We start from the raw sequence: 18,243 nt of genomic DNA on the forward strand, positions 1-18,243 counted from the left end.
AAAAATATAAAATCTCTAACTGTGTGTGTCTTGTTTATAGGTGACTTCAAGTGTCCCATCAGAGAGGAATTAGCAATTACCAGTGGAGAATGGGAAGTGCTTGGTAGACATGGTTCCAATGTATGTCCCTTTATTTTACTTTTCTTGACTGAAGGTCTGTATCTGTAAGATACTTTGTCAGGCCTATGTGATAGCCTGGGTTTAACTCTGGATTGGATAACAAACAAAATTAGTTAGGTCCTGGAGTCCCTAATGGGCCTCTTTGTTATCTTGCCAACTATATAGTTAGCCTCTTCTGCCAGAGGGGGAGCCAGTCATGTCTAAGGAACTGCAAGGGCATGGTGTGGTGAGGATCTAGATATAATGGCAGAGTGGTATAGAGCCATACAGAGCTGTATGGTTTGTCTGATCTGACGCAGCGCTAGATGATCACGATGATCCCTTTTGGCCTTAAAATCTGTGAATTTGATCTTGGCATTGAGTCTGATACCAGAGCATTTCACTAAATGGGAAATAACTCTGGGAACACTCTGGGGGGATGGCCTGTCACGTGCGGAAAAGGTCACACACTTGGTTCCGGAAGATGGGACGAAAGTGCAAACTGCACACTCCTCGTGTAGCTCTGCTCCTGGTGTCCAGGCCACACCTCCCACCCTTCATGGAAGGATAGAAGTGCCTGTATTGTTGTCTCTGTGAAGGGGAGGATTGCTGAGAGGCTGAGAAAAGGAAAAGCTACCTGGAATGAAGTGAGGAAATAGCCTGAGGTCTTACAGTTGTCCAGACACATGCTGTGACAATGCTGTTTGCTGAATAAAAAGTGCTATTCACAAACTCCTTAATTTCACCCCCATAATCAGATCTCTGGCGTCAGGAAATTAACACGTAAATCCAGTTACACTGCATGTTCTACAGCAGGGAATTGCAAACATATGTAATGCAGCAGAGATGTAAGGACTTGAGTGGACCCTGGGAACTGAACCAGCCTCTCTCACACATGGGGTGTTCCCCTCAGGTCAGGTTTGGGGCAGCATCGAGGAACCCGGCCAAACTGTATTCCTTCTGGTTTAAACTCACCCCTGTGCAAAGAGCCAGCACAGGGGCTGCGTTCCATTTCTGTCTGCATTTCAGGACTCTGCGCTATGTAGGTTGGTTAGACTGATTAGCAAAAGTAGCCAGTGCTGCTTTGCTTTTAATGTTAGCAAAGGTGTAGTTTGTCCTCTGAGCTCCTTGTTTAACTCGCCATTCCAGCCCTGGGTCTCTGGTTTCGGTCATGGAGATGAGCAGCACAGAGGCGCATCTCTAGATGGTGGTTTCCTTTCCTTTGTGCTCTTTGTTTCTCGAGAGTTTGCCACTGTCTAGTAAAAAGCTTCATAACTATGGATGGATGTGGAAGGGGGAGAGAAATAGCATTGCAGGTAGATGGAAGGAGAATTTGCAAGCATCCCATGAGCAGAAGGATAGAAGGGCTGAAGTCCCAGCACCCAGCAGCTGTCCTGACTCTGTTCAAAGGGATTAACACAAACCTGGGTAGCTCTGCTCTCTTTTCAGTGTTGGCCTTTTCTTTCTCCTTTTTATGCAGGCCGGCCCAGCATTCGTGTCTCTAAGTCAGTTTTTGAGGTTTTGCATTGAATTCCTCCTGCTGGGATAAAATACACACTACTTTGTAATCGTTTCTTTTTTTAAATGTTCAAGAATACAAGTGAGGGATGTCTATGTTACTGAGCTCTGACCGTTTTTCTCTGTTATCCAAAAAAATAAACCATGAGAATGAGTACATTGAAATGAGTTGATTAGAGCTGAAATATTTGCAGTTTATGTAAGGGACAACAATCTTGGTAACTCAGTGATTTCAGTTTGGAGACCATTTTTGCTGCAATTGGTGGCTGACCTGCTAAGAAAAAATATGCAACCTCTCATTAAAATCAGCAGCTGTACTCTAGGGCTTGGGAGGTAGCAAATGTCGGGCCTGTCTTTGAAAAAGATACATGGTGTAATTGTGGGTGTTACAGGCCAGTCAGCTTTACTTGAGCACCAGGGGAATTGGTTGAAGTAATTACTAAAAATAGTTACAGAACACCTGGATTAGAATGATTAATGGTCTAACCAGCGTGGCTTCTGTAAAAGAAAACAGTTCTCCTCTACTAGAATTCTTTGAGCATGTCAGTAAAATAGTGTGTCAGGGAGAACCAGATGACAGTTCTTTAGACTTTCAAAAGGCCTTTGAGAAAGGCCCTTCCAAGAGATTATTAAGGAAGCAAAGTAGTCATGTGGTGAGAGGTGAACCATCATGGATCAGAAATTGTTTCCTGTTACAAAGAAAAAGAGTAGGAATGAATAGTCAGTTTGCACCATGGCAAAAGATTTAAAGACAGGTTCCCCCATCGTTTTGTGCTGGGGCTGCTGTTTGTAAAATATATTTATTAATAATCTGGGAAAGGGTGAAGAGTGAATTGGGGAAATTTACAGGTGACACTGAATTATTTATGATAATCAAGACCAGAGAAAACCAAGGAAGGTCAGAGGGACCTGACAGACCCGAGAAACCAAGCAGCAAGGTAGCAAATGAAATTTAGTGTTAACCAATGCAAAGCTGTGTGTATTGGAAGGGATCATTTGAACTAGCTCTGTCCATTGCTGGGTTCTAAATTAACCAACCACTTGGGGAAGTCGGGGTGCAGAGTCCTGAGCATCACTGTGGGGACAGGTCAGTGATTTGCCTGGTACAAATTGAGGTAGTGTTTGGATTTTTTGGCAGATCCGTGTGGATGAAGAGAAGAAACTGGTGTATTTTGAAGGCACAAAGGATTCCCCTTTAGAACATCACCTGTACGTCGTTAGCTATGAGAATCCCAGAGAAGTGAAGCGACTGACGGACCGTAGTTACTCCCACGCCTGCTCCGTTAGTCAGGTATCTGTATTGCTGGATCAGCCTTTGGTTTTGTGCCGCTATCTGGAAGGGGTAGCTGGCCACAGCATTCAAGGCCTTTTATAGGCTTGATTGACTGTATTGCTGTCGGACCCTCCTTTAGGAAACAGCTTGGCCTGTTGGGTTTTGGTGTACCTTGCACTAGCTGTGTTCAGATATATTGAAGCTGGCGTCATCTTATTTAAATCTGTTATAAAATCGTTGGGTGCATACGTTGGAAAGGGCATATATTAGCAAACAGAGAAACCTGACCTTTGTGTGTGCACGCTGGATAACGGCATGAGTCAGTGCCCACTTGTGGACATAGACTAATGCCACTGCTAATTTTGCAGATGCATTTTTCAGTGTCTGGCAAAAAACTTGACCCTGGAATATTAACATCTCCGTGACTACTACACTGGCTGTAACTGAGCAAAACTACAGCTCCTCAGTCTGTCTACTCTCTCCAAAAAGCTGAAACTTCCAATTTTTAGTTGATCCAAGCTTCTTCAGAGAGCTCTAAGTGCGAAAGTAAAGGAGCCCTGGGCTTGTGTTTCTTCACTATGTTGTTCAAGAAAATATTTTCATCTCTTTGTAGGACTGTGACATGTTCATCAGTAAATTCAGTAACCAGAAGAACCCGCATTGCGTGTCGCTGTACAGGCTGGCTGCTTCTGAAGATGATGTTGCTCATAGAACAAAGGAATTCTGGGCCACGATTCTAGATTCAGCAGGTAAACACTGTGGCTGTTCTTTGCAGTTCTGCCTCAAGGATTCCCAAACAAAAGACTCCTAGGACATGTTTATTTTAGTATCAGTACTCTCTCTGTGTGTGTGTGTGTGTGTGTGTGTGTGTGTGTGTGTGTGTGTGTGTGTGTGTGTGTGTTGAGGGGGCGGCAGGGGGCGGCGGCTTGTTGCAGATAATGATGTGCGTATTTAGTTTCTGGGCTGGTTAACAATCTTCATGGCCAAGTGGCATTTAGGCAATGAGTTAAAATCTGCTCTGTTACACTACTGTACATCCAGAGCTGGGCCGAGAGACTAACGGAGTGACTATTATCGTACACTGATGTAACAGAGTCAGATTTGGCTCAATGTGCTGTACTTTGGTCAGAAGATGATTTCTTTCATCGAGCTGCTGCTTCTGTACCAGCCACCTGCGTGCAGGATGGGGAGTCTCAGTTCTGATTCAGATGCACAGATTACGCCTCTAGTACTCCTCATCAGCATTCCTTAGCCAAGGTAACTGTAGGAAACTGCCCAGGGCAGAACAACAGCTACACTGTGCCATTTACAATCTGAATTAAAATGACTTGTTCATAGGAACTATGGGATGAATGCATAATGTTTTTGTTTTGTTTTGGTAACACAGGATGTTTTCTCTGTTTCATAATCATCTTAGATGTATTTTAGAAGCAGGCGATTCCAATAATACCCCACTCTCCCCTGCAGAAAAATTGTGCTTATTTTGTTTCTTTCTTGAAGATTTTCAGCTCAGTTAAGGGTGTCTTGTCCAGCTGCAGCATCGCTGTTCTGGGATCTGAGCTAGCCAGTTTAGAGCTAGGTCAAGTAAGTCAGCTCAAGTGGTGAGTGCATTTTGTGAGGGTAGTGTAGGCGTACTCTACGATGATCCACAAAGAGTTGGAGCGTCCTCCCCTGGCCGTGCTGGGGTTGAAACCTTCTCAGAATTCATCTAGTACTGTATCCCTGACTCAGAACTTTTTCTGTGAATGAGAACCATACTAGCTAGTAATGGGCCTAATGAAACTGCACAGATCCAAACATCCCTGAACTCTGGGTGGGTTTGGACCTGCATCTGACCTGTGTGGTGCAGACACTTCAGTACTAAGTGTGCTATAGACCAAACTAAACACCTCCCTCTCCTTCCTCTGGTGCCAGTTCCCGCTAAGTGACTTTTTAACACAGTTCTAGGGAGATGGGGGAGATGGAAGAAATTGCATTAGAACTACGCCAGAAACAACTACCTATATGAGGCACAAAACTTTGATAATGGGCTCTTCAATCTAGCAAAGGTTTAGCGAGAACAAATGGCAGGAAATTGAAGCTAGACAATTCAGACCAGAAATAAGGGGCAAATCTTTAACAATGAGGGTAAATAACCCCCGCAACAACTTATCGAGGGTTGCGGTGAAGTCTTCATAACTGGCAAGTTTAATATCCAGATTAGATGTTTTTCTAACAGATGCGCTGTAGTTCAAAGAAGAATGAATTCAGGGAAATCCTATGGCCTGTGTTATACTGGAGGTCAAACCAGATGACAATGTCTTTCTAGCCTTAAGACACATGACAGCAACCCGACCTCATGCTGTTATTCTCAGCATGGCATCATCTGTAGCGTGGGAAGGGCCGTGAGCTCCCACTCTGCAGCAGGTCCTTGTTAAAATGGGCCCATCTCTTCTTGCCTGCCCGCAGGTCCTTTTCCTGACTATGTTCCCCCGGAAATCTTCTCTTTTGAGAGTTCCTCGGGCTTTACGCTGTATGGGATGTTGTACAAGCCGCACCACCTACAGCCTGGGAAGAAATACCCCACTGTGCTCTTCATATACGGAGGACCTCAGGTGAGTGCAGTGGAACAGAGGCTGATAGAAATACCTGTGAATTTTTGTCTCCTGTACTTGCTGTTCCTGAGCTGGGAACTGGGGTGGAGGAGTGGTGGGGCTGTATCTCTCTCTTCCTGTTGGGTTTTTTTTTAAGCTGCTTTGCTAAGGTACCCTGAGTCACCATGAAACAGATTTAAAGCACTTCCTGTAACTTCATTTGATTGATCGCAGAGAAACACACAGCATCTGCAAGGCAGTATGGTTGGAGGAATTAAACTAATGTGGGACAGCTGCTTTGCAAAATCGCCATGAGGATTGATCATCCCAGGCACAAAATGATTCACCTGGGTCCTGGAAAACCCAATATTTCACGTATGGGGGAGCAGGGAAATACTCTCCTCGGGTGAGGGGGGTGAGTAGAATTTCAGAAGGTTGCCGCACAGTATTGAACATGGTCAGTGACTCTCCAGGGGGAGATGCTAGATGGGCTAAAGGAGGAGAACCGCTTGGGCCCTGACCTTGCAAAGGGGATCTCAGTCCTGTGACATCCCCGGGGTACAACCTAGACTGTGGGACATTAAGTTCCTTAAACTCTTCAGCCTGGGCTGTCTCTCACAGTGCCATGCTAGTGAAAAGCAGCAAATCCCTCCAGGTGCTGTGATCACTCAGCAGCCAGCATGTGGCGACACAATCCCAGCTGAGTTGCATGCATGCTCTCTAAGCCACTCATGAACCATACACCTGGAGACTCCAGCCATTCCCCCCAGTCCCGCATCCCAGTGATGTCAGTCGTCTTACACTGCTCAGGATCTATTCTTGAACAATGCCAGCTCATTAATTAGTTCTCCACTTCGTCAAAGAGTAGTGGACATGCACCAGCCTTTGTAATCTGAGCAGATTCCCCAAGCACTGTAGACAAACTCACTGGTAAAGATAAAACATCAAAATAAGTTTATTGACTCCAGAAAGATAGATATTGAGTGATTCTAAGTGTTAGGCACAGAGGTCAAAGTTGGTTATATAAGAAATAAAGATAAAATTCTAAACTATATCAGACTAAGCAAGATTTGAATCAAACAGCTTTTATCACCCCACTGACGGTTGCAGGCAGTTTACAGTTCTTAATACACTGGCTGAATTTTCTTCTCGGCCTGGGAGGGACCAGTCTCCTTGGGTCAAAGTCTTTGTCTTCCAAATGATCTTCCCAAGTGTTGAGATGGGGGACGAGAGAGGCCCTGGGCTGATGTCACAGGCTCCAATTTATACCCCCCACTCCATGTGTATGGAAAGGTACTGTCTCAGACATGGAATCAGGGGTCACATGTTCTAGGTACCCTGCAGAGACACTGGGCCTCCATTATCTATGTGTTTCGGGAGAGGGCCATCAACACATGGCTGACTAGGCCTAATGTAAATCTGTCTTGGGGGTGTTAGTTGCTCCTTCGTTGCCACGGGAAGGCCAGCCGTGGGCGTCTCCCAAACTCAGCGTATTTCAGTAACACACACACAGCAAAACTTCGTAACTTCAGATACTGCGGTAACACACACAGTTCAACGGGCTAGTGATATTCAACAGATCATGACTTCTCAAATGATACCTCACAAGGTATACTTTGTACAAAACATATCATAATCATATTACAGTGGTGAAAATGCGGGTTCCAGGGTGCTATTTTTAGGTACAGTGTGTCACAAGTACAACTACTCACGTGCCTAAAGTGAGGTAAGAGGATGGGGGACCTTGCTTTGTAGCAGCACCCACAATGAGGGGGTGAATTCAGTCTGTGGGTGACTTGAGCTGAGACATGGGAGGCGTTATCAATCCTGAATCGGACTAAGAGATGAGCTGTCAGTTCTGTAGCTTGCATTCCCATGCACTTATTTCCAGTGGTCAGTCTGTCTGTGGCTCTTAATATTTCCATTGGTCTTTCTCCAGGTGCAGCTGGTGAACAATCGGTTTAAAGGAGTCAAGTATTTTCGCTTGAACACGCTGGCCTCCCTGGGTTATGTAGTTGTTGTAATTGACAACCGGGGGTCCTGCCACCGAGGCCTTAAGTTCGAAGGCGCCTTTAAATACAAAATGGTAAGTGGTGGGATATATGCCAGCATTCGAATGTGGTTCTGAGCACTACAGGTTGTTCTGAGCTTCTTGGCTTTCAGACGGGTAGCCAGGCGGGAATGAGATTTGGTGTGTACTCCTGCAGAAGAACGCTGAATGGCTAGCTTGCCTTAATGCTCTCGCAGTGATTCCAGTGCTTCTTACACAAAACTGTCACACGTTCCACTCCCTGGGCTTGTGGCGGGTGGATACATCCAACCAGTATGGAACTGGGTGGGAAAATGGATAACGAGAGGATATAAAATATAAGGGATATAAACGCATCCGCTTCAAGGTATAAACCAACCTCTGACATGGGCAAATTAGTTCTTAACTTTCCACTGTAGGGTTTCTGAACCCTCTCATGCTGGCCACTCAGCAGTGGGCTACCTTCAGACAGACCAGGGATCACTGCTCTAGGGGGCATGGCAATTCCTAGGGTCCTGTTTGTAGAAGAAATCTGCTCAGCCCCAGGCAATGGAGGGGAAGGAAGTGCCATCTTTGTATTGCTTTGCAGGGTTGATGTGCACCTGTTTTGGGGGTACGGGGCGGGGGGGGCAGTTATGCAAGTTTGATGTGCAGAGCCAGGATCTGGCTCTAGATATCATAGAGGAATTTGTCTCTCAGGTTAAGAAAGTCCCAAACAAGAACACCACAGACTAGAATGCCACACCTATAAGCATTTCCCATGAGGAAGCTGAGCCGGGTGGACGTAATGTGTACTTACATGTCCTTAATGTGTGAGCAGTCTGGGGAAGGGGCCATCCTTTTGTTCTGTTTGTACAATACCTAGCGCAACAGGCTCCTGGTCCTGGAATGGGGCTCCTAGGTCGTACTGCAATAGAAATAATAAATCATAATATGCAAAGCTGTTGGGTTTTTTGGAAACTCTAAGAATCTTACTTTTGTCAAGAACTAACAAAAAAAAATTTTTTTTATCTTATAGGGTCAAATAGAAATTGACGACCAAGTGGAAGGGCTGCAGTATTTAGCGTCCCAGTATGACTTTATTGATTTAGACCGAGTTGGCATTCATGGCTGGTCCTATGGAGGATACCTGTCTCTTATGGCATTAATGCAGAGGTCAGATCTCTTCAGGGTACGTTAATGCATTGTGGGTTTATTTCTGTGTTGCTGGAAGGATGTTTCGTAATCAAACTATATCTCCGTGTCCCCTGTGTGTGTGTGCAGATACAAAGACTTGTGAACTGTAAATAGTGAGTGCTATGCATGTGCAAAATAGTCTGGTTTTTATTTCATCCCAAGATACAAACAGTGGAGGGGTATGGGATATAACAAAGTTACCACAAAATACATTTCCATTTGCAAAGTACACTTCTGCCTGGTGTGTGCCTGAAAATATTTGACTTCAAGCTCTTGTACTTGGATTTTTTTTTTAATGTAGACAAGAGAACTGAAAGAATATTCACTGTTATAAAATTATTGCTTGCGAATTCAAGGTACAGTATATTTTAAATCTAAGTTTCAGGACATATTGCAGTAAACAGATATGACTCTGGGTATGATCTTGAATAAGTCACATAGTTTCACTATTTGTAAAATGGGGATGGTATGTGGTATGTTCCTACATCATAGGCATATTGTGAATATCAGTTGGTGTTTGCAAAGCACGAAAGTTTTGTCTGTACATAGATTTTGTGTCTGTATAACTGTTGGTTGGGGTGTGATTTTTTTTTTAACAGCTATAGTTATATTGCTACATCGCACAGCGTGGACCCATTTATACTGGTACAGCCAGTTATTCCCCTTCCCATACAGGATTAGCTAGTGTAAAGCACCTTTATACTGGAATAACTGTGTCCACCCTAGGGACATTATACACTTTAACTATACTGGTATCGTTAAAGTGATACTTCTGTGTCTAGACAAGGCATTAGATGTTTGTGGATGAAAGGTGCTAAAGAAGTGCAATGTACTATTATAATTATTTATTTTCATCTCAAACTAACAGTATGAATTTTGTTCTTTGTGGCTCCTCTTGCTTCATTGCAATGTGTAAAGCAGGCTTGGAAGATCTTTAAAATGTGGATGCAGTTGTATAGGTATAAAAGTACTTATCTGGGTATAGCTTATGCTGGTTTGGGGAACTGGTTATAAGCACAGTGAAAACATTAGTGAAAAATCAGTCCCCCCAGCTGACATAGCTATGGTGGTAAAACCTCTGTGTGTGTAGACCAAGCGAAAGAGAGGCTTTTGGCATCGGATCCTTAGCTGGTGTAAATGGTTGTGGCACCTTGCATTTCAGTGGAGCCACGGTGAGTTAGACAAGTGGAGGCCTTGGCCCTGTGTTTGTGAGAGGGAAGATGCTTTGTCGCTTTGTGCTGGCTAATTACCATTGCTTTTTATTTTTGATTGGTTACCTTATTGCCAGTGCCTTTCAGAGCAAGCTTTATTGTTGCATCTTTTTTTTTTTTCCCCAGTGTTCACGGTAAATATGCGTGCGTGTGAAGTGTCTGCTTTGGGCGATTGCAGTTAAATGTTGTCAGGAAGGATGTGCTGCCTTGTATCCCTTTCTTTTCTTATGACGCTGATCCTGTTGGAACTTGCAGGTTGCCATTGCTGGAGCACCAGTCACACTGTGGATATTCTATGACACGGGCTACACAGAGCGGTACATGGGACACCCTGATCACAATGAGCAGGGATATTATCTAGGATCAGTGGCCATGCAAGCGGAGAAGTTTCCTTCGGAGTAAGTTCAGTCCTCTCTCTCCTCCACCCTCCACCAGTGACATTCAAACCCACACCCACCTTTTTATCTCCTGATTCTTGGCAATTAAATGCTGACATTGTAAATGCCAGTATTAAAACACCACTTAATAAACTTGAATGAACATTTGCATAATTATGGACCATCCCAAGTAATCCCTTTTATACTAGCTGTAATCAAAGAATATATCTTATGCATAAAGAAATGGCAGATATAACTTCAATTATGTAATTAGCTCCTTAGTCTGAACTCCATTGTACTAGGCAAAAAATTATTTTTGATAAAAATATTCTCCCAGATGGTGTGTGTGAGTGTGTGTGTGTGAGAGTGTGAGTGTAATGCAATGTTGATATGTCTTGCTAAAGAATTAGTGTCCAATGGCGATTTGAGCACATACAAACCAATCTTAGCACCTTATCTAAAAAATATTTCTGGGGAAATGAAAGTAAATATGCAAATATAAAGCCCAGTTCTGATTTGTATATGCAAAAAACTCCCAGGGAAGGAGAGCATGGCATTTGAAACCAGTGGTAGTCCTTCCTGAAAGCAGTCTGCAGGATTGGACCATTTGTTTTTGCAATGCTTAAACTAAAAGGCGAGTGTTTTGATGGTTAATATTTCTGCAAGGGACTCTCTCAGTTTGCAGAATGACTGGAAGCTTCAAGGAAGCAGTCTAAATGTTTGTCTCTTGCCTTTCCCAGGCCACACCGTTTGCTGCTGCTACATGGTTTCTTGGATGAGAATGTTCACTTTGCGCACACAAGTATATTGCTGAGTTTTTTAGTGAGGGCTGGAAAACCATATGATTTACAGGTAAGGGGCTTCTAAAATGTGAGAACCTGGTTATGAAATGGTATAGGTCTGCTTGGGTTTATGGTAGGGCTGAGGAAACCCAAAACGGAACACGCAGAGTGTACTTAATCTGTTGTGGATCATAAACATCTAATGACAAGACTGGGGGATTAAGAGCCTACTCTAAAATCTGAATGTCATTTCCACATCCGACTCAAAATTAATATCAGGATGGCCGATGAAGAGTTTTTAAAATTTGGGTTAGCCATTTGGACTGGTTAATGTTTACACTTTCTTTAGTTTTTGAAGAGGCAGGAAATAGTTGTAGGTTTCTTCTCACCAAGTTATGTGCTAACGGGAAATAAGAATATTGTAAAAGGGAAACTTCTCCTCTGAGTGCTGGGATTGGGGGGGTTTCAATCCCTGTGTCAAGAAGAAAACATTGGCATTCCCAAACCGTGCTGCTAGCCCGTCCAGCCTGTCGCCCTGCGCTATATCCAGACACATAGCCAGCACCGACCTGCTTCTAGCTGGTCCCTCTTTCCCCTTCACCCTTCCGTCAAAGAGACGTGGGGACAATTTTATTTGGTATTTTTTTACTGCAAGAAAAAATGTTCAAGTCATATATTGATGCAGCATTTTACTGCAGAGACTAATCGTTTCCCTGCAAATGGGGTTCTTTACATCTTGGGCTGCATTCCCCCTCCCCCTTTCCTTTATTGCTGCTTGGGAGAAGGGTGCCAAATCCCTTCTTTCTTTCTTTCCTTTCTTTCTATTGAAGCGCAGAGATCAGGGTGTGGAAAGGGCTGAGAACCCCTGTCTCTGAATCAAACTTTCTTCTCTAATTTCTTCTACAGCTACTTGCATATCATTAACCTGTGTTGGGTAGCTGCTTTCAGTGCTGCTGTTAGCCAGTTGTGGGTGCATGTGTTCATGACTCTTTATTTTATATTTTAGATTTACCCTCAGGAGAGACACAGTATAAGGGTCCCTGAGTCTGGAGAACATTATGAACTCCATCTACTGCATTATCTGCAAGAGAATCTTGGTTCTCACATTGCTGCATTGAAGGCAATGTAATTATGACCTCTGTGGAACTCTGATACATTGGCTGCTTAACCAAACGAGGAAATTTATCGTTAGAGAAAATAGAAAAGAATATTGCATTTTGGTGCCTGCCACGTATGCGTGCGCACACACGAACACACACACACACACAGACACTTTTTTTAACATAAACTTGGTGCCATACAAGAAAACTACAGTACAATGGCGTAATCATTTTAAAATAGAAATAAAATCAAATGTCTGTGGTACACAGCAGTACCATGCGTATTCTTTTGGAAGGAGCTGAAACTTCAGTAACACATTTCCACAGCACCATGTCTTCACCGTCTAAAAACATTAAGCTGTATGAGTCTAATTGATGTATTTTTTTTTACAGTCTGTTTCTCAGTTTCTTACAACAAGGTAATATTGGATGATTCACTCATGTCATGGCAAACATCTGTCTGGATGGTTACAACTTCGATATCATTTAAAAAATGTAATTTAATAGTTTATGCTTCATGCAAAGGATGTCTGTCTCGTTAGGAACTAGTCGCATTTAGACACATTCTATAACCAGATGTTGGGGATAATTATTTTTAAAAAGAAACACTTTCAGCTGCCTCCTGAAGAAGTTAAAATTTGGTTTTAACTTCGATCAGGCCAGTTTTTTCAGTGAGCTCATCTCTGTGTAATGCAAATCTTGCTGCTTTTTTCTTTTATGTGATAAACTGGTTTACCCGATTTCACACAGGGAGGTGAAAAATGTATTTTACAGTAACATGGGCAGAGTTAACCTTTTATGCTGAGTATCAAACTAGTTTTAAACCAAACAACTGAAACTTTACATATTTCTCGTATTTTAAAAATGTAGCCTGTTCCCATGGACTTTCTCCCAATGTGCATTTTGAAGCTGTTTTCAGAATCCTTTCCTATCTCTGCAGGTGGGTGTAAAAATGATTCCCCCACTGAGATTTTAAAATTCCAACACTGAAATGCAAGTGTCCACTGGGGATTTGGTGAGATGGGTGCCTATCAACACTACATTGTATTTTATTAAATTTCTTGTTGTCATTATTCTAGCATTATTCTCAGATCAGTGTTGAGAAAGTTTAATGTCCTAGTCACCCTGCTCCCATATATATATAGACTCTACCACTCTTGGGTCATCTCTAGCACTGTTGTGTAGCATGGTTATGTGCTGTCCTCCGAGAGAAACCCATCTGTGTTGCTTAAGATAATGCTTCTAGAAGGTAGCATTCTGCAATATAAAATCACATTAAAGCATGATTTTTTTTTTCTAGTGTGGTTTTAACAGTGATACGGACTTGGCTGAAAAACATTAAATGTTTGAAAACACTTAACTTTCAAAATATTGTTTAAAATAGAAATCCATAGTAAAATTATCTCTTTAAAATCAGAAAATTCTGCTTAGGGTATCTGTGTTAACTTCCCATTATTTGTAGTTACTTTCTTTTAAAACCCTGAGAACTTTTTCCCTTCTATTTTGATGCTACAGAGAGAGAAGCAGAGCATGATTCTCTTTTCATCTTTTGAAATCTGGACTCCCTGTGTCTTGTGTTCATACTTGAAATACCCCAAATATTGTAGGAATTTACTTTAGTAACTTTTGTAGACGTCTGGAATGATCAGGAGCCCCTAGAACGCTGCCATGTAAAACAATAGCCCTGACCTTGATGTCAGTGACACTGGTATTAATTGGAAAGAACTCCACTGTATTCAGTGAAATCACTTGGCTGTAATAGACAGCAGAATCAGGTCCATTGGCTTATGCTAAAGGCAGTCAAAGCAAACACACTTCCTGTAAGCATATGCCATTTTTTCTTCCAGATAACACACGGTTGTTCTGAATTGGACTGATGACAATTAAAGTCCTGTAATTTACAATGACAGCATGTGGAAAATAGGCTTATAGGTTTTTATTTTTGGGAGACTGGGGGAAGGAAGGAGCCCGCCCAGTACCTACATTGTCTTCTCTGCACCAAACAATAACTACTTATAACGAAAGTGAATTCCCTTCAGAAAAAGCCAGAGTTCTCAGCAGCCGTATGGCATGTGCTGTAGTTAGTATTTACAGCCAACATGGTACACTGATAAACTTGAAGAATAGCAACGTGCAGTTAGTATAAAAACTACAGATTTGTTACTATGGGATCCCACCTGGTTTTTTACGTATTTATGCTGTATTATATATACACATATCTCTGGGTTTGCCTACACAGCAAAAGAAAACCCAGGGAAGCAAGTCTCAGAGCCCAGGTGAAGTGATCCAGGCTCACACTGCAAGTTAAAAATAGCAGTGTGGACATTCAGGCTTTGGACTCTCAGACTTGCACCGCAGGTTCTTTTGTTGACGTGTAGCTGTACCTGCACCTGTCCATATCTATGTATATGTATAAAATTACACATGGATGATATCACATTTTCCAAGGTTGTTTATATTTTGTTCAATGTTAAGTTAACTTGCCTTTGGGTGTTTTTGTTCCTTTTCTCGAGATTATTTCTCTAATACAAATACATATAATTTTGAAGTAGAAATATATTCTTTTGTACAAAACGGCCTCCATGGAGCAGTGCTGACAGCGAAGGAGGAGCTAACTGGGATTTGGTCATCCAGTCTAGATTTTGATTTAGCACTGAACATGATAAAATTGATTACATGTAACTTTTTAATAATGCATTCTCTCTTTATTTTAAATATATCTATATCTCAGAAAGCTATTAAAGTACCAAGTATGGTATGTACTGTATTTTGCAACATAATTTATGTATTTCTTTCCTACAAAAGTAGTTTCCTTTATAGCTATCAGGCACTTTAAAAGTCAATGTTCTCTTTCTTTCTGAAAATGCTGGAAGGATTTACTATCAGTATTTCATGGTTCTGTACAAATGATGTTTGCCATATGTAAAGATTATGAAAGGTATCTCCTCTAGGGTCTGATCCAGCTCCCACTGAAGTTAATGACCAAACTCCTGTTGATGTCAAGAGCTCCCTATGGGGCACCATCAAGTCCATAGGGAGTGAGCACTGCCTTGTGAAATACCAAGTGTGAGTATCTTGAAGCTGGAGATACTGCTCACTAGATAAGAATGTTCTATTATATCCTGATTGGTCTTGATGGAACAAGCCACAGTTAAGATCAGCAGCTCTGCACCTGTTACCAATGTAAGCCAGTCTTCCTATACTACAGTAACAGCGTATGATGGTAGTGTTACTGCAGCACTGTGGGCCATTGGAATTGTCTACTCCAAAATCCCATGGTATCTCTTTATTGGGGAGATGGCACTTTCACCCAAGAAGAGTTGTGCGCACGATGTGTTGCGTTTGGATTTATTTTAAATTGTTTTTGTTTGTGGACGTCTCATTTTAAACATTGTCAAGTTACTTTAAACTTTAAGCAGGCTGGTGAACTCCCTTGGCAGAAAGTATGAGAACAGACTATTCCCTGGAGGAGAGATCACCACTTCGCCTCACAAAATAAATATCCCGAGTTGGGGATGGCTGGAGGGATACGTCACAGGGATAAAAAACCTGTGGATGGCCCTGATCAGCTGATTCTGGCTTGGGTTCCGTGGCTGAAAAATTGCTGCGTAGATGTTCAGGGTCAAGAGTCCCAAATCTTGGGCTCCCGCCTGAGCCCGAACATCTACACAGAGATTTTTAGCACTGTCAGCCTGGGCCTCATGAGTTGAGCCAGGCCAACCACCATTTTGTTTATCCCTGTGTAGACGTACCCATTGAGTTCAACGGGGCTATTCCCTGCAGCAGCCACTACAGCCAGTGGTACACGATAGTAAGATTGGACGCTAAGTGCACATTGAATGTAAATCTCTTCCCTATGGCTGCAGGTATCTGCATCTTACCACCCAATCTCGTGACTAATAAAATTACACATTTAACTTTTGCTGCAAAATGATAGAGCATTTATTAAAGGCTGGGTTTCGAAGACTGAGGGGGGGCTAGTGTTGTTTATGTGGATGCCAGTATCCACGCACTATCTTTTCTGTCTTTTCATTGTTTGGGATTATGTTCTGTTTGCTCCAGTGGAGACAGATTCTATGATTTAATGTTTTGAGGTGGTTTCTATTACTTCAGGAAATCTTCCTTTTAATACAGAATGGGGGGGGGGGGGAGTTGTTATGAAGGCAGGGAACATTTTAGATTGGGGCAAATAATCTGATTTTCTTTCCACATTTCCAGATATGTCATTTGTATTAATATATATATTACTAATTACCTAGAACTGCTTCATTTTTATAAACTCAGTTTACTAACCAATATTAATTAATGAAGCAATTAATTCAGATCAGCATGTGAAGCTTTGAAAATCAATTAACTTCATTATACTAAAATGGAAAATGTCTTCCCCACTGCTAGGGGCATTTGGGAATCGTGTTATCGAAGATTTTCCCGTCGGGCTGACACATTGAAGGTTTAACCCTTTCGAACTGTGTATGTGTGGTGTGGTGTGTTGCATCTAGCAAAGAATCCAGGTCTGACATTAACTGGCCAAATAAGGTCCTGAGACTTCACTTGTAATAGTAAAATAAGGGAGTGTGTTTCTTTCTGACCTGTGCGTTCCATGTATAGAGCAGTATGTTTTGCTGCTAGCATGACACTGAATATTGAGAAGGCAATAACAGTGGGAGAGAAGGAGAAATCAGCCACATTAGAACCCTGCCTTGACGTGCCTGTTTTCTTGAGTACCGGACTCCTGTAAATACAAGTACTGTATCCTTCGGGTGCTTTGGGCCGCCCTTCTGAAAGGACAGCGCTTCGTGTGGTTTTTACTTTGATGTTCTGCACAGTAGAAGTTCAGGTGTTTAATTTTAGAACATGAAGTGCCTGCTGTTTAAGCATTGACTTGTATTAACAAAATTGCATGTCTCACACCAGTAGGTTTATGGGTTTTCCCCCATTTCTAGTTACATGGCTTTTAATCATGTCAAGTGGAAACATTAGTTGTGCTGCGTTTTATTACAAATCCTTTTGTTGCAATAAAGATGCTGCTAAATAAATTGAACTAAATGTTTTTCTATTTTAACTGTCTTTTTTCTTGATTTAGTGGAGTTTATTTAAGAGTATAATGAAATCCCCACACTCCGATTCCACGCTGGAGTGGCAGCAATGTAAAATGTGCATGTATTAAATACTCGTGATTTTCCTATCCTCTTCTATGACTAGGTAAATCAATGTAAATGGGAAGATTGTAGATAATCAAAGCACGTGCCAAAGTGTTTTCTGTTGGAACCAAAAGGGAATGAATTCAGCTCCCCTGCCGATGGATTCTGTGTGGTTAACAGCCCTTGGTAACCACCAGTTGGTGCTACAGCACAGTGTAAGGTGCGTCCTTAGTCATGTTAAACACAATGGGCCAGTTCCACAGCTGTTGTCAACTGGCACAGTTCCATTGCCTCAGTGACACGATCCTGATTTACAGCAGCTCAGGTTCTGACCCAATATGGGCACTGAAGGCCAACAGAAAGACTTGCTGGAGCCTGATTCTGGTCTTGCATCTGTAAGTATGTGATTGCATCCTGCAGACTCTGATCTGCAGGCGTGACAGCCAATGATCGTAATTTGCGGGCTAGTGCACCTGCATGTCTGGGGTTTGAGTTTGGGGACAGATGCTGTAGGGCATAGAAAGCAGGGATGGGAAAAGACATACTGCACGGTTGAGTCCTTCACTTCGCAAGTGCATGACTTGAGAGGACACGTTCGCTCTTGCGCTGACACCACGCTTGGGCTTAGCCAAAATAGTTCAAGCTTTCTGGGATCTTCCCTTGATGTTTTGGCTAATGAGTGAAATGTGATCTGTGCAGCCAGAGGAGAACATTCCCTTCCTTAGGAAAGGCTTCCCCTCTCCCGATGTGAAGAGAAATAGAAACCTCACACGCAATTGACTGGCTTTAGCATTTTGGAGACCGAGCCACCTAAAAATGCACTAGCCCACAGCATCTGTAGCATTTGTGGGCTGCCTGGTCTCTGGCCTTAATGCTTTCCCTTTTCCCCCAGCCCCCGCACAGTCGCCACATCTATCTGTAGGGGAAGGAAATGAAATGCACTGACCTCCTCAGTGTGTTAAAA

General features: G+C 42.6%; 1 protein-coding gene across 7 annotated transcripts in view; it reads left to right on the plus strand.

Annotated features, from left to right (window-relative positions):
* The window catches only part of DPP8 (dipeptidyl peptidase 8), a 43,291-nt gene extending 26,103 nt beyond the window's left edge, over positions 1-17,188 (plus strand). For 4 of the 7 annotated variants that reach the window (XM_067555554.1, XM_067555557.1, XM_067555556.1 and 1 more), the window contains 10 exons: positions 41-120; positions 2,756-2,908; positions 3,504-3,639; positions 5,339-5,484; positions 7,403-7,549; positions 8,511-8,663; positions 10,135-10,277; positions 10,997-11,108; positions 12,045-15,204; positions 16,534-17,188. In XM_067555554.1, the coding sequence (XP_067411655.1) occupies positions 41-120; positions 2,756-2,908; positions 3,504-3,639; positions 5,339-5,484; positions 7,403-7,549; positions 8,511-8,663; positions 10,135-10,277; positions 10,997-11,108; positions 12,045-12,167 (1,193 nt within the window). In that variant the 3' untranslated portion in view covers positions 12,168-15,204; positions 16,534-17,188. Of the gene's footprint in view, positions 1-40; positions 121-2,736; positions 2,909-3,503; positions 3,640-5,338; positions 5,485-7,402; positions 7,550-8,510; positions 8,664-10,134; positions 10,278-10,996; positions 11,109-12,044; positions 15,205-16,533 lie in introns of those variants that run through there. The other 3 variants (XM_067555555.1, XM_067555559.1, XM_067555561.1) reach the window with 3 other exon arrangements.
* The last annotated feature ends 1,055 nt before the right edge of the window (positions 17,189-18,243 follow it).

The sequence above is a fragment of the Emydura macquarii genome, unplaced genomic scaffold, assembly GCF_026122565.2.
Source record: "Emydura macquarii macquarii isolate MOO-44397 ecotype Brisbane River unplaced genomic scaffold, CSIRO-AGI_Emac_v2 contig_1644, whole genome shotgun sequence".
Taxonomy (NCBI): domain Eukaryota; kingdom Metazoa; phylum Chordata; order Testudines; family Chelidae; genus Emydura; species Emydura macquarii.